General features: G+C 46.8%; 1 protein-coding gene across 2 annotated transcripts in view; it reads right to left on the reverse strand.

The window, feature by feature from the left end:
* Tenm4 (teneurin transmembrane protein 4) overlaps positions 1–13123 on the reverse strand; it is a 712052-nt gene that overhangs the window by 198303 nt on the left and 500626 nt on the right. For both annotated transcript variants that reach the window (XM_047517532.1, XM_047517531.1), the window contains exon 10: positions 12040–12275. In XM_047517532.1, the coding sequence (XP_047373488.1) occupies positions 12040–12275 (236 nt within the window). The remainder of the gene's footprint in view (positions 1–12039; positions 12276–13123) is intronic.

Here is a 13123-nt window from a genome sequence, read left to right on the forward strand (position 1 = left end):
GCATAATTAATGATCCTGGCATTTTTTTCCTCCTTCCCCACTGGAGATTGTGAACAAAATCTAACTCTGGACTCAAGGGCATGATAAATCTAGCTGCCTGCCACACACAAGCAGGAGGGCTTTCTCCAAAGGGAAATGTTATAGCGGTAACAATCTACTGATGCCAAATGAAGCCTGGAGACAGTATAACCAGATTCCACAAGGTGCTGGTGCTCACTTAGGGTGTGTCTCAAGGTCTCCCCACATCACCCAGGCCTCCTGAAGCACTTAGGGTGTCAACCACAGTCACTCAATGCAGAGTGCCTGGCACAGAGCTGGTGGACCTTGATTTTTCTTCCACAAGAAAGTAAGTCTGCTTCTGTCCTCATCCTCTCAGATGTTCCAATGGGGTAAACCAGCCGGGGCCCTCTTGCTCCCCAGCAGAATGCCTCAGGATGAGGGCAGGCTCTGGGGTGCAGGCTGGCAGTGCCCTAACTTGTGATGCGGCTTTGGACAAATGACTTCACTTTCTTGGGCTTCAGTTTCTCATCTATTAAAATGGAAATAAAAATAACCAGGTGCCTAGTACATGGTTGGAACTTGACAAATACTTATTGGATAATCTTATTAAGAAGATTAAATGAGAAAATGTATGTAACAAGCAGAACAGGGTGGCATGAGGTGAGCTCTCAATTCCTGTGAGCTGCCTTCTCTGAGCAGGAGCAGAGGAGAGCCCCAGGCAGGATGGCAAAAGCCTCTTGCTTGATCTGAGTCTCAGGCATAGGGCAGAGTGATGGGAAGGCTCTGAGGGGTAGCCTGGGGCCCCCTACCTACTACCTACCAGCTGTTCCAGCTGAACGTGTTGTTGAACGTGAAAGGGCCTCAGTTTCCATCTCTGTCAATGTAATGGCTAATTCTCTTAAGCACAGAGACTGCCGGGAAGGATCGGTGGATCTGAAAGGCTAACACAGAAGCAAGAGATATTTGATGGGTTTGCCCAGTGCAGCCTCTCTCAGGGTCCGCATGCTCATTGGGATTTCTGCAGTTCTATATTCAGAAGCCTTCAGTAAAATGGAGCCTGAGGACCAGAGAGAAGAAAATGCACACATGGACATTTGACTGTTCCCTCTTCTGGCACAGGTGCCCAAAATTACCAATATTTCTATCTGCCATCCTCTGCCTTTGTGAAGGCTGCTCCATCTTTCAGAAAGCCATTCCTATCTTCCATTTCAATATCTGACTTGATTTACAAGCTCCACGCCTTGCAGAAGCTTTATCTGATCTTGATTAGAATGAATTGCTCTGTCCTTTAGGATCCCACAGGGCTAAAGTTCAAAGTCCAGGACCACACTTTTATCTTCTGCCTGGCATTGAAGGAGCTCCTTTTACATCTGGCTCTCCCTGAAACTCTGGGTGACTCCCAGGCAGCAATGCAGCTTATAGGGCTTTGTCTGTCCCTCACAGCCCAGGACACAATGCTGCAGACAGGCTCAGTGGCAGCTCCCACCATTTTAAGCCTGAGAAGGGGAGGGGAGCAGCTCCCTCTGCTTAATCCCAGATTACCTGAAATCCCTGCATCCAGGGATGGCCCTTGGCTGCTGAAACTAAGAGGGTTTAAAATCTCCGGGGATCCAGCTGCCCGAGGGGTGAGAGCTGTATGGACTCCACACCCAGGGTGGGCCACCCGCTGGGCTGCAGATGTTCTCTTACTTAAGCCTCTAATACCACCTAGATATGAACTGACATTTTACCAACAAGGAAACCAAGACTCAGAGAAATTAAAAATCTTGTCTGCACCAGGGCTGGAATGCCGGTCTTACTTGGCTCCAAGTCTGTGTCTTCCCTACAAGATGGTACTGCTCTCCTTAGAGGGATGAAGCTGTTTTGTTATGGTTTTGTTGTTTTACTGAGAGAGGGAAGCACTCAGTGGAGGAAAACATTATGTTGGTTACAACCATCTCTCTTTGTGTGCTCCCTTCTCCATCTTGTCCCTCCCTCGCTCCCCCGGTGAAGTGACCTCTGCTTCTCCACCTCTCCCAGGTCTTGGCACTCTATGTGATTGTACTGGCTTCCCCACCCCAACAATAGCCAATGCTATTCACAAAGCAAAAGAACAGCCATCCGGAAAACTTTCTCCCTCTCTCTCTCTCTCTCCCTTGCTCGCTTTCTCCAAGTGCAATTCAATTATGTTATTGCACAATAATTAGAAATAAAAATAAAATAGGTTCAGAGACACATGCCTATAATTCCAGCTACTTGGGAGGCTGAGGAAGGAGGATCACAAATTTGAGACTAGTCTGGGAAACATAGCAAGACTGTTTCAAAATAAAACATAAAAAGGGGCAGGCATGAATAAATGTACTAATAAACTTGGGGCCAATCTTTCTTGAGACAACATTTCCAAACCCAGGAATTGGTTGAGCCTCCAATTCATTGTGTCCTGTTTGTCAAAGGGTAGGAGAAGATGAACAGCATTTGCTGGTAGCTCTTACTAGTAAGAACTAGGTGGCTGACAGCATTTAGTCCCCACAACAGCCTATTATCTATAAGTACAGGCCAGGAAACTGAGGCTCAGTGAGAGCAGAGCTCTTGCTTAGAGTCAAACGGTACCAGGAACAGGTGAGGCCCAGAGCCAGACTGTGTTCCCTGCAGACTTCACTTTGGCAGCTCTTTGGTGCTCCCTTTTCTGGTTGCCCCTCTCCTGGACCCCAAGAGCCATTTTTCACTCTGGTGTGCTCTGGACTTTCCATCTTTGATGCAAGAACTTGGAGCCTCTGCTCCTTCCTTTCTTTCCCTCCTTTCCTTGTTTTGCAACATCGGTTAGTTCTGATCCCGACATCCTCTCCTCCTTTTTCTCTTTCAACAAACTTATGCCAAATACATGCTTCATCATGCCAGATCTGGGCACAAGAAGCTGCGGCTATGACACAGCATGACAGCTGTTTCTGCCTTCAAGGAGCTTATAATCTCCTGTATGTACACCGTATCTCAATAAATCGGATTTGAGAAGCAAGAGGTCTGGGCCTGGTGACTGAGCGGTGTGGAGGTGAAGAGACATGCCTGAGGAGAGTTTTGAGTCTCGATCCTGGTGTTAGGCCCTGGAGGTACAGGCAGAGCCCTGCCTAAGGGAGAAGAAGGAATTCTGAAAGCCGGAGAGCTGAGGTTGACCATCTGCTCTCAGAGTCCCTCTCTGTCCTTCTCTGCTCTGCTCTGGGCCCTGAAAGGTTTATCCACAGGCTCTGGATGGATGGGTCCCTCCTGGGTTCTGGCTGCTGGTTGGGTTCCACCAATGGGAAGAGAGGAGAGAGTAGAAGAAGATCACTCTCTCTGGCTCCATCACCACCTTCCCTCTGCAGAAGACCACAGCTCCTGCAGAGCAGCCCTGTCTGGTGGCTGCCTCCCCCAGGTCCTGGTAGGCATCACTCCCTTTGGCCGGCTGCCCCGATGGTAACCGTATCCTGGTGTTGGCGGTCTGGGATGGTGCTGCTTCTTGACACCCAGCCCTTGCCCTTGTCGTTAGCCTTTCTATTGCATTCTTCTCGCATTAAAAACAAATGAACAATCAAACACGCAGTAAACAAGCGAATCTAACAACCACCTGCCTAGTAATTCCATTGCCAAGAAGAGACTTCAAAACTGTTCTCTCATAGGGCAGCTCTGCAAACTGGAAATTTTTCTTTCATGCTGAGCTGAAACATGTCAAGTGACTCAATCTCATCCAGTCCTTTGTTTGTTCATTTTTATTCCTCTTTTATAGATGAGGAATCTAGAGCTTAAGGACGGGAAGTTCTTGCCCAGCTAGCAGAGCGGGGATGAACAGATAAGATCACAGGTCTGGAAAGTCTGGGCACTACCCCCACGTCTCCGTCCAGACACGGGCTCCTCAAGTCAGCCCTCTCCAGGCGGGAAGTTCTCCAGACAGAGAAGCTTGCTCCCCCAGAGCCTGCTTTGGCCTTCTGGTATATTTACCCCTCCCAGCCTGGCTTTGCCCTCTGAAGTCCCACAGAGTGAGTCTCGCTTCTCCCCATCATGGCTCCTTTGGGGACCCTGGAAGATATTTGTCTTGGGTCTGTTATAAAGAGCACAACCTATATGTAATCTTGCTATTAGCAATTCCTACAGAGTAGTGTGAAGGAATCAATCTTGAAGAAAATGTTAATGCAGGGACTGGTATCTTTATCACTTTTTCTTCCTCCTAAAAGACCAAGTTCAATCATCTCCATTTTCCATTCTTTGGGCTATAAAGCTAAATCTATGGCTTCTGTCCAAAAGGCCTGATGTGAAGTCAATGAGAAAGGAGAGAAAATGAGCCTTATTGCTCACTAATAGCACCCAGGCCCAAAGTGCAACAGGCCTTTGCTTATGAAGCAAATGACATCTGAGATCCTGACATTGCATGAGCTGAACCAGATGAAGACAAGTGAATGAGTGAGTGAGTGAGTGAGTGAGTGTGGAGAGTTTACAGTCACCCTAGCTTCTATTCCTAATTCTCCCTCTATTCATCTCATGTCCATTTCAGCTGCACCCCATCCTCGGGACATAAAATGGACATTTCTTCCATCATGCTTCTGCCCGTACATTCTGCCTAGTCTACCTTTGGTGGACTTAGCCATCACACAAGGTCTTCTATTTAACCAAGCCTTATTGAGGATGGCTACCTTGTGCGAGGATTTGCCAAGGACTGGAGTGTGCATCAGAGAGCAAGATGTTAGGAGATGGGGCGTGAGTAGCAGCCCCCCAATACCCTTCTAACTGGATTGCTACCATGCTGACGTCCACTGTGCTGAGTGAAATGGCAGAGAGCTTGGGAGACCCTGCATAATTCTCTGCAAGTCACAGTTAATGCCCAAGTTTCCCTTCTATGGACATTTCCCAGATAGCCTCAAGAACTGGATGACCCAGGTTCTAGCAGATGAAGAACTGCAATAATATTCCAGCAAGCAAAGATCTCTAAGAGCTGCCTTTTGAAGAATAGCAATTAAGTTTAGCGACATTCTCACTTTTTAAAACTAAACTATCACCACTTCAAGCAAACATTCTGATTTTATTTTATGTTTTATAACCCACAATTCACTTCTGGTAGAGGTAAAAAATGTGACCTAATTTAAAAAAGGATTGCTTCTGAGCATATTAGAATGTTCCATTGCAGGTACCTAGAGGCCACTGCAGCTCCTATTTGGACTCTACCATGTCCTGGTACAATTTCCCATAGGCAGGGAACTCTAGACTGGGAAGACCCAGATGGAATCATCTACTTCTAGCATATTCCAGGTTGAGACAACTGAGGTCTAGTTATAAGGAGCAGGAATGATAATCTTCCAAGGCCATCAGCAAGGGGCAGCTCCTTTATCACACAGACCCCGTGATTTTCAATATCATGTCATATAACCTGTACAACAGCCTTAAAAAGGCAGTTCTATTATTCTTCTACTTTGAAGAAACCGAGGCTCAAAAGGTTACTTCTGGAGAGGGTGGGGCTAGGATTTCCACCCAATCTATCACACTTTGGAGAAATGCAGTGAGTGATACGGCCTGGGCCTGCAGACGGAAGAACCACCATCCCACAGGATTCTGGAACCTTCATTTAAATGTAAGCCACTCCTGGGTTTTATATTATTAGCAAGTCTTTTTGGATCCTATTTCAAAGGCCTATCTGGCCACATAGGTGCTTGAAGAGTCCCCAAGATTCAAGGCTTTTTGGCAGCATTCAGTATTCACCTCTCATGGTTTTGGAACGTGTGGGAGGCTGTCAGTTTCATCTGGATAGAGGCAACTGTCAGTGAGGCAAAGTCAACTTTTGTGCTAGTTGAAGAAATGTGATGAGGCACTTTGTAGGTGCCAACCCTTGCAACTCCTCCCCTGGAACAGCTAGTCATCTCTACAGATGATTTCTGACAGGTCCCCTGGTTGCTCTGTCACCTGCCCTTGTGACTAACATAGTCTGGGAAGCCCCCAGATGCAAGACAGTACTGATCCAAGTCCTCACTCGGAAGCTCCTAATGCTCTGACATGTGATGCAACAATACTAATATCATGGCTGATGATAATAGTATCTAACTTTCATTGGGTGTTAAGTCTGTGCCAGGCAGTGGGCTAGGTACTTTATATAAATTATCTCACAACAGTCACTATTATTATCCTCATTTTACAGATGAGAAAGCTGAGGTTGGAGCCTGTTAAGTAACAGAGTTGAGATTACAAAGCAGGTTGCTAATTTCAGAACCCAGGATCTCAACCAGGATTTTATTCTGGTTTCCCCTTCTATAAGATGGGACATCAGGCTGGGGCTGTAGCACAGTGGTAGAGCACTTGCCTCGAATGTGTGAGGCACTGGGTTCAATCCTCAACACCACAATAAAAACATAAATAAATAAAGATATTGTGTCCCTCTATGACTAAAAAAAATTTAAAAAAAAAAAGATGTGTCATCATCCTAATCATCCTAGCCACACCCATTATAAGAACCAGCTCAAAAGTGGAAACTAATGTTCAGAGAGGTTAAGAAATGTGCCCAAATTGACACAGCGGGCAGGGGATAGAGCCAGGGCCTGAAGGGAAGTCTTTTGTTTCCTTAATATCTGGTCAAGCCCAGGACCTATAGCCCAGTGTTTGAAAGTATGACCTTTTCTTGAATCTTGGATGAATCCCAGCTATGTAATTTATTGGCTGTGTAACTCTCGCAAGTTGTTACCTTCTCTGAACTTTTGTTTCCTCATCTAGAAAATACATAAAATAATACTCATTCCACAGAATCAGTGTGAGAGTCCAGAGAGATGATACATCTCATAGTCTTGGCCTGATGCTAGGCACATAGTAAAAATTCAAAGAACCAAATATTAAGACAGGTAGGTTGTAGCATAAGGGTTAAGATTGTGAACTCAAAAGAGAAAATACATTTCAAAAGCACCAGTTCAAGAGCCAGAGTGTCTGGGTTGGTGAGGTCACATTCCTAACATATACCAAGTGACAGTGGGTAGAACAGAAAGGGACAGGTGAACAGCACACAAAGTCAACCACTCTTACGAATGATAGCCAGTGACCAAGATTATTCTTATTACTCTACAACACACCCTTTGCCCCAGGAAAATACTTTAAAAACAATAATATTCTATAAAATAAAGCACTATCGCCATGACTGTACAAGTCTTACACTTGGATTTAAAACTCGCCTTCTCCTCTTATCACTCTCTGCCATGTTGTTCTGCAAACAGATCTCTTTGGAAAAGAAAAAGGGACCTGAAAACTGGAACAGGAAGAAGCAACAGATGAAAGGAGGAAACTCATCCTCAATGACTGCCTCCCTGAATGAGAGGGCAGGTGTCCTTTGTAGACAAAAATGAATATTTTCTGTCTGAAGAGATCTCACAGTTGTCAGAAGGTCTTCCCCAGGCTCCTGCCCCAGGCCAGGGCAGCCATGCAACTCAGGGTAGGGAGGGAGGAGATGGCAAGGCCCTCACCCTGCTGCCTTTGTGGGTGGAAAGTGCTCACTCCCATTTCTTTATTTTCCCATGAAAATACCAGTAAATCTCTGCAATTGAAAGGTCACAGGCTGCTCATTTCTCAAGAAACTTCCCAACAAAGAAACTGAACTTCAAATGGATCTGTCAGGATTACCATCCAGATATGGCAGCCCTGAGCAGATACCAGCAAAAGAAAAATTCTTTTGGACTCTCTGTTTCTGGCTCCCCCTGTGTTGGGGAGGTGATGCAATTCTTATCTGGAACTTGATAGGATGTAGAAAATAATTACAAATAAAAAGGTTATTCATAATTTTTAAATGAGTTAATTAGTAAACCCAGTCAGATTCACTCATTACAGTAATTAATAATTGATTATACTTGAAATTAAACACAATTTTTCATCAAAAATCTAATTAAATATCTGTGCTTTTGCCTGTTGATTAGATCAGTTGGTCTGTTGGAAAAGAGTCTTTGTTAAGGATATTTGTGCTTGGCTGAGACAATTAATTTGATTTTTAATAATTGATAGTTCTTTACAAGTTAGTCATCACAGCCTATAATTATGACCAAGCAACAAGACACTGGTTCCTTGGCCCAGCAGCTGGAGGGGCCAGGCATGTAGGCTGCCACCACCCCTGCCCTTGGAAGAAGGGCGGTTGGCTCCACACCTGCAATGCATTCACCTGCAGGAGCTCCCTCCAGCCTCTCATGCCTCCTCCTGCATTTGTGGTCATGCATGTTTTCCAGATGAGGAAATCAGAACTCAGGCAGAGCAGTGAGGTGCCCCGGGAGGTGGTATGGGTGGAGGGCAGAGTAGCTGCCTGGTGGCAGAGCTGGGAAAGGAATCCAGGGCTGTTAGGCACTGGGGCCCAGTGCTTCCCCAAGTCCCTGCTGTGTCTCCAGGTAGCAAAGGGAACACCCAGGCTTGCCTCGTATTTATTTATTTACTTATTTATTTATTAGGTACCAGGGATTGAACCCAGGGGTACTTAAACACTAAGTCACATCCCCAGCTCTATTTTATTTAAAGACAGGGTCTTGCTGAGTTACTTAAGGTGTCTCTAAGTTGCTGAGGCTGACTTTGAACTCACAATCCTCCTGCCTCAGCCTCCTGGGCCACTGGGATTACAGGCGTGTGCCACTGTGCTTGGCCCAGGCTTGCCTCTTTGACCTGATCCCTGGGAGTGATCACTAGAGTCCTGTCTTAAGATTTCTACATAGACAGAACTTTATCAGAAGGATATAATGAACTGACCACTCCTCACTTAGGACTCAGATTCTCCTAAAGTGACCTTAGATCAGTCTACCCACTCCTCTCCATACCTATATTGTCGCTGTCTTTGCTGAAGCCATAGGCCATTTTTGACTAATTTATTGCAACACTTTCCTAATAGCTCTGCCTTCTACCCCTTCCTTCCTCTACATTTATCTTTGTAAAATAAAAATCTGGTTAGGTCCTACTGCTGCTTATGACCCTTCAATGACTCCCCAAATGTCCGTCCAATAAGGTGCTCAGCTGGACCTCAAGGTGATCTTTGTAAATGTAACAGAACACTTGTGCATTAGCTCCAAGGTGCACCCCAATCCTGAAATGCCTCAAGAACACTTTCTGCAGCATCATCCTCTTTCAAGTCTCTACAAGTTCTCTTGATTTGAAATACCCTCCTGCCTGCCGACTTCCACAAACTCCTACTTTAAGATTCCATACCTACATCATCACCTTTCCCAAGAAGGCTTCCCCAGTTCTCCTGGCTGGGGATGGTTACTCCCACAGCCCCTGAGCTGCTGTGTCTGTCAGTCACTCTTGATTTACCTGCTAAATGACTGTCCCCTCTTTTAAGCTATGAACCCTATCTTGAACCCCTGCACTTAGCATAGTGCCCGGCTCAAAGCGGGTATGGCTTGCTGAATGAAAACCAAAATTCACAAAATCATTAAGGACTCAGACTGTCAATGTTGGAAAGGAAATTAATGGTCACTTAGTAAAAACTCTCAGTCAGTGCCTGAATCCTATTCTTGCCAAGTGGGCATTGAGCTCATTTGTACCCTTCCTATGATAGGTAGCTCACTACTTCCCATAAGTAGCCTCTGTTATCTTTAAGCTGAAGATTGACCATGTATTCTTATTAAGTGGAAGAGGAAGAAGCCCATGGAATTAAAAATAGTTTTCTTACTCATAAAGATTTTCTCTTCTTCCCTAAGCTAGGCTACTGTTATGGTTTGAATATGAGGTCTCCCCCAAAAGCGCCAGTTAATGCAGGAATATTCAGAGATAAAATGATTAGATTATGAAAGCTGTAACCTAGTCAGTCCATCCTAGCTTGAACAGACTGAATGGTAATAGTAGGCAGGTGGGGCATGACTGGAGGAGGGGGGTCATTGGTTGCGTGTCCTGCAGGGGTTCATCTTTCCTGTGGCCCCTTCCCCTTTCCTTCCCCCTTCCCCTTCCTCCCTCCTTCCCTCCTTACCACTGCCCCCCTCTCTCTTTCTCTCCCTCTGTCTCTCCCTTTTTCTCTCCTTCCTGGCTGCCATGAGAAGAGCAGCTTCCCTTTGTTGTGCTCTTCCCCCATGATGTTCTGCCTCACCCTGGGCCCAGAGCACTGACTGAGGCAGAACTTCTAATACCATGAGAAAAAGTAAACTTCTCTTCCTCTAAATTGTTCTTGTCAGGTATTTGGGTCACAGCATGCCAAAGCTGACTAAAACAGCTATTTGGTATAAATCTCAAGGCTTCAATGCAAAACATTGCTGTCCATATGTTGCAAACTACTTGACTCTTCTACAGAACAGTGCCTGTCCAACAGCCTACTCATTTAGGAAAACAATGATGACATGAAAGCAAGGGAGGGCTATGCCAGGGGTTGGCATGGTGGGGCCACAGTACTACTGATGTTGGTGATGGTCCATGAATTCCACAACCCTCACCTGTTATCCAGTCTACACCAATGATGCACCTCTCAGAGAACCTGAGTGGCCCTGATCCCTCCCAGTTTGGCTGTTCCTCTTATCTAATGACCCATAGCAGGGATGGCAAATACCTGGTAAGTCATCTATATTCTTTACTCCTGTGACCATAACAGACATCACTAATCAATCACAGAGACTTTTTGAATCTGAATATAGCCTCAGATTCCTTCCCAACATAACTTTCTAGGTAACAGCAACTAATCAATTAGAAGAAGAGATGAAACACGCATGCCATCCTGCCTTAGAGCCAGGCATTTCTTGGAGACTATCTTCATAAGAGGAAAAGAGACCTGTCATACCAGATGAGGCTTATCATAGCTTTAGGCATAAGATTTCCCCATTTGCAGGACTATCATTTTTCTCTTTACTGGTTTCTATGAAATTCAGGAATCTTGAGGGGGAAGTGACCTCAGAGCTTACGTCATCAACTAGACCCTATCCATGTTCAAGCCATTTCCCCACTTCCAGGACAAGTGGAGGCCAAGGCCCTATTCATTCCCAGTGCCAGTACTGTCAACTCTCAAGTCATGCCCCGCTTTTCGCTCATGATGACTTTGTTTGTTACTGGGTTCTTTTTCACAGTGGGTGGCACTCTGTCTTCCTTTGACCTCTGCCAGTTAGTTCTATTTCTAGTTATTGACTTATGCTGGAAAAAAATCCCATTTGCTTACAGAATTGTCTCTGGATTCCTTGGCCTGGGTTCAAGACCTTCTGGAGCTGGCCTGACCTACCTTAAGGCTTAGAATTATAGAACCCAAAGGCCAGAAAGGACACAGAGGGTTAAGACAAGCTCCCTTCAGATGCCTTTACTAACAGCCTGGGTTACGTAGAGGTGGACACTCTACAAAATGCTCACAGATCTCTTCAGATTAATCTCTTTCTGGGAGAAGTCCAAAGAGAGGGCTCAGAAGTAGGAAACCAGACCGTGATAGAAATACATCAAAAGAACGCAGAGTGGGAGTCATCTGTTGGAGCAAGACCAAGGCAGTGGGTCAGGAGGAGTTTCTGACATCACGTCTGTGCCCTGGGATGGGGTAAGAAGCACAAAGCCAGGGTGGGTCCATGTCTCTGTTCTTTCTTCAGCCTGCTCACTGGCACCCACTGATCCTCAGCTGGGGTTTCTCTGGGCTCCTGACCCTGGTTCAACTCTGATTTTGGCCCCTATGACACCCTCAGACAGCCCATGCCAGCCCCTTCCCAGCTGATGGGCTCTCCTGGCAGTTTCCCTTCAATGCCAGGGCGTTCTACCCGCGTCTTGCTCCTCACTACAGCCACCTGCTGCCTTCTCTCCAGCCTCTCCAACTTGCCATTTATTTTCCAGTAACTTCTATGACACTCACACCACAGACCATCACCTCAGAGGCTGATCTGAGTGGTGCCTGTGCTCTGTGCTAGGCATCCAGCACATAAGGGACAGATGCTCAGGTCTAAGTGCAGAGGGAGGAGAGGAGGACCTTGAAGAGCTGAACCTGATGGTTTGGGGTGCAGGCTAGCTCAGCACCCCAAGACTGCTCATCCTGTGTACTATGACCAAGCTGTGCTGGTGAGGAGGCTTCTTTGCCCACAGGCACCTTAGTTGCTGCCCTCTGGGCCAAAGGGGAGCCATGAGGAGCTGGGGTGAGGATGCACTTACCCACAAAGTACGCCAGCAGGATGACCAGCGTGGCCGAGATGACGATGGCGCTCAGGGCCGCACACTTCCAGTTGCAGTACTTAGAGGGCTTCTTGAGGTTGAAGGCTGGCCGGGCGAAGGTGCTGCGGGGCAGGGGGCGGGGCGGGGGCGAGTACACGGTGCTGGACGTCAGCGGGTACCCTGGAGATGTGGTGCAGAAGAGCGGGGAGGTGCCTCCAGGCTTGAAGAGGAAGTGCCTGTGGACCGAGAGAGGCCAGAGGGCGTCAGGGTCTGCCAGCTGACCAGGCGCCCGCTCGACCTGCAGGACAGAAGCTGCAGGAGAAGCATGCACAGGGCCTGGAGAGATAGAGGAAGAGTCACCACAGAGAAGATGGCAGGGACAGGAAGAGGATAATCACAAACCAGATCACAGAACGGGGCACGAAGACACGTTTCTGGGGAACACGAATGGGACAGCCCTACCCATGACAAACCCGCCCAAGCCAGAGTAGAAGTTGTTACCCGCTCAACCCAGGCTGGCCTGGAGGTTCTTCTCCTGGGAATGGATGTGGCTTGGAGGATCTTGGGGAAAAAACTACCTGGTCTTTGAAATTATTAAAGTAACTTGGAAAGTGTCTAAAATCCTGTCTGTTTCTGAGGCACTGAGAACAGGATCTAAATTGTTTCTTCTTCCTTCCATACCTGCATTACCAGTGTACCTTGGTTAAGGACAGGAATATCCTAATTTTTAAAGGGATTTAGTTGGGCTAGAAGCCAAAAAAACTACTACTAAGTTCTACCTATGGCCAAGAGTCTGCTAGTGGTTGTGAAGAATGCCTTCAAAGCAGTCTGTGTGGAAGCCAGGCTGCTGCCTTCTGAGCCCCACGTGAAAGCTGGGTGGGAGACGGATGGGCGACTGTATCCTGCAGCCTCACTGCAGTGGGGCGTGGTCGAAGCACATGGTTGTAGCCAAACTAGGTGTCAGGAGATCTTCCACAGCATGGCTTTAACCATGGCCATGGGAGGATTTGCACACAGCCTGAGAAATGGGGTGCATTACTTGTACTGCATACCCTAGTCCTGGTGGAAACCCATTCCTCTTGGG

This window comes from Sciurus carolinensis, chromosome 11 (assembly GCF_902686445.1).
Source record: "Sciurus carolinensis chromosome 11, mSciCar1.2, whole genome shotgun sequence".
NCBI classification, from domain to species: domain Eukaryota; kingdom Metazoa; phylum Chordata; class Mammalia; order Rodentia; family Sciuridae; genus Sciurus; species Sciurus carolinensis.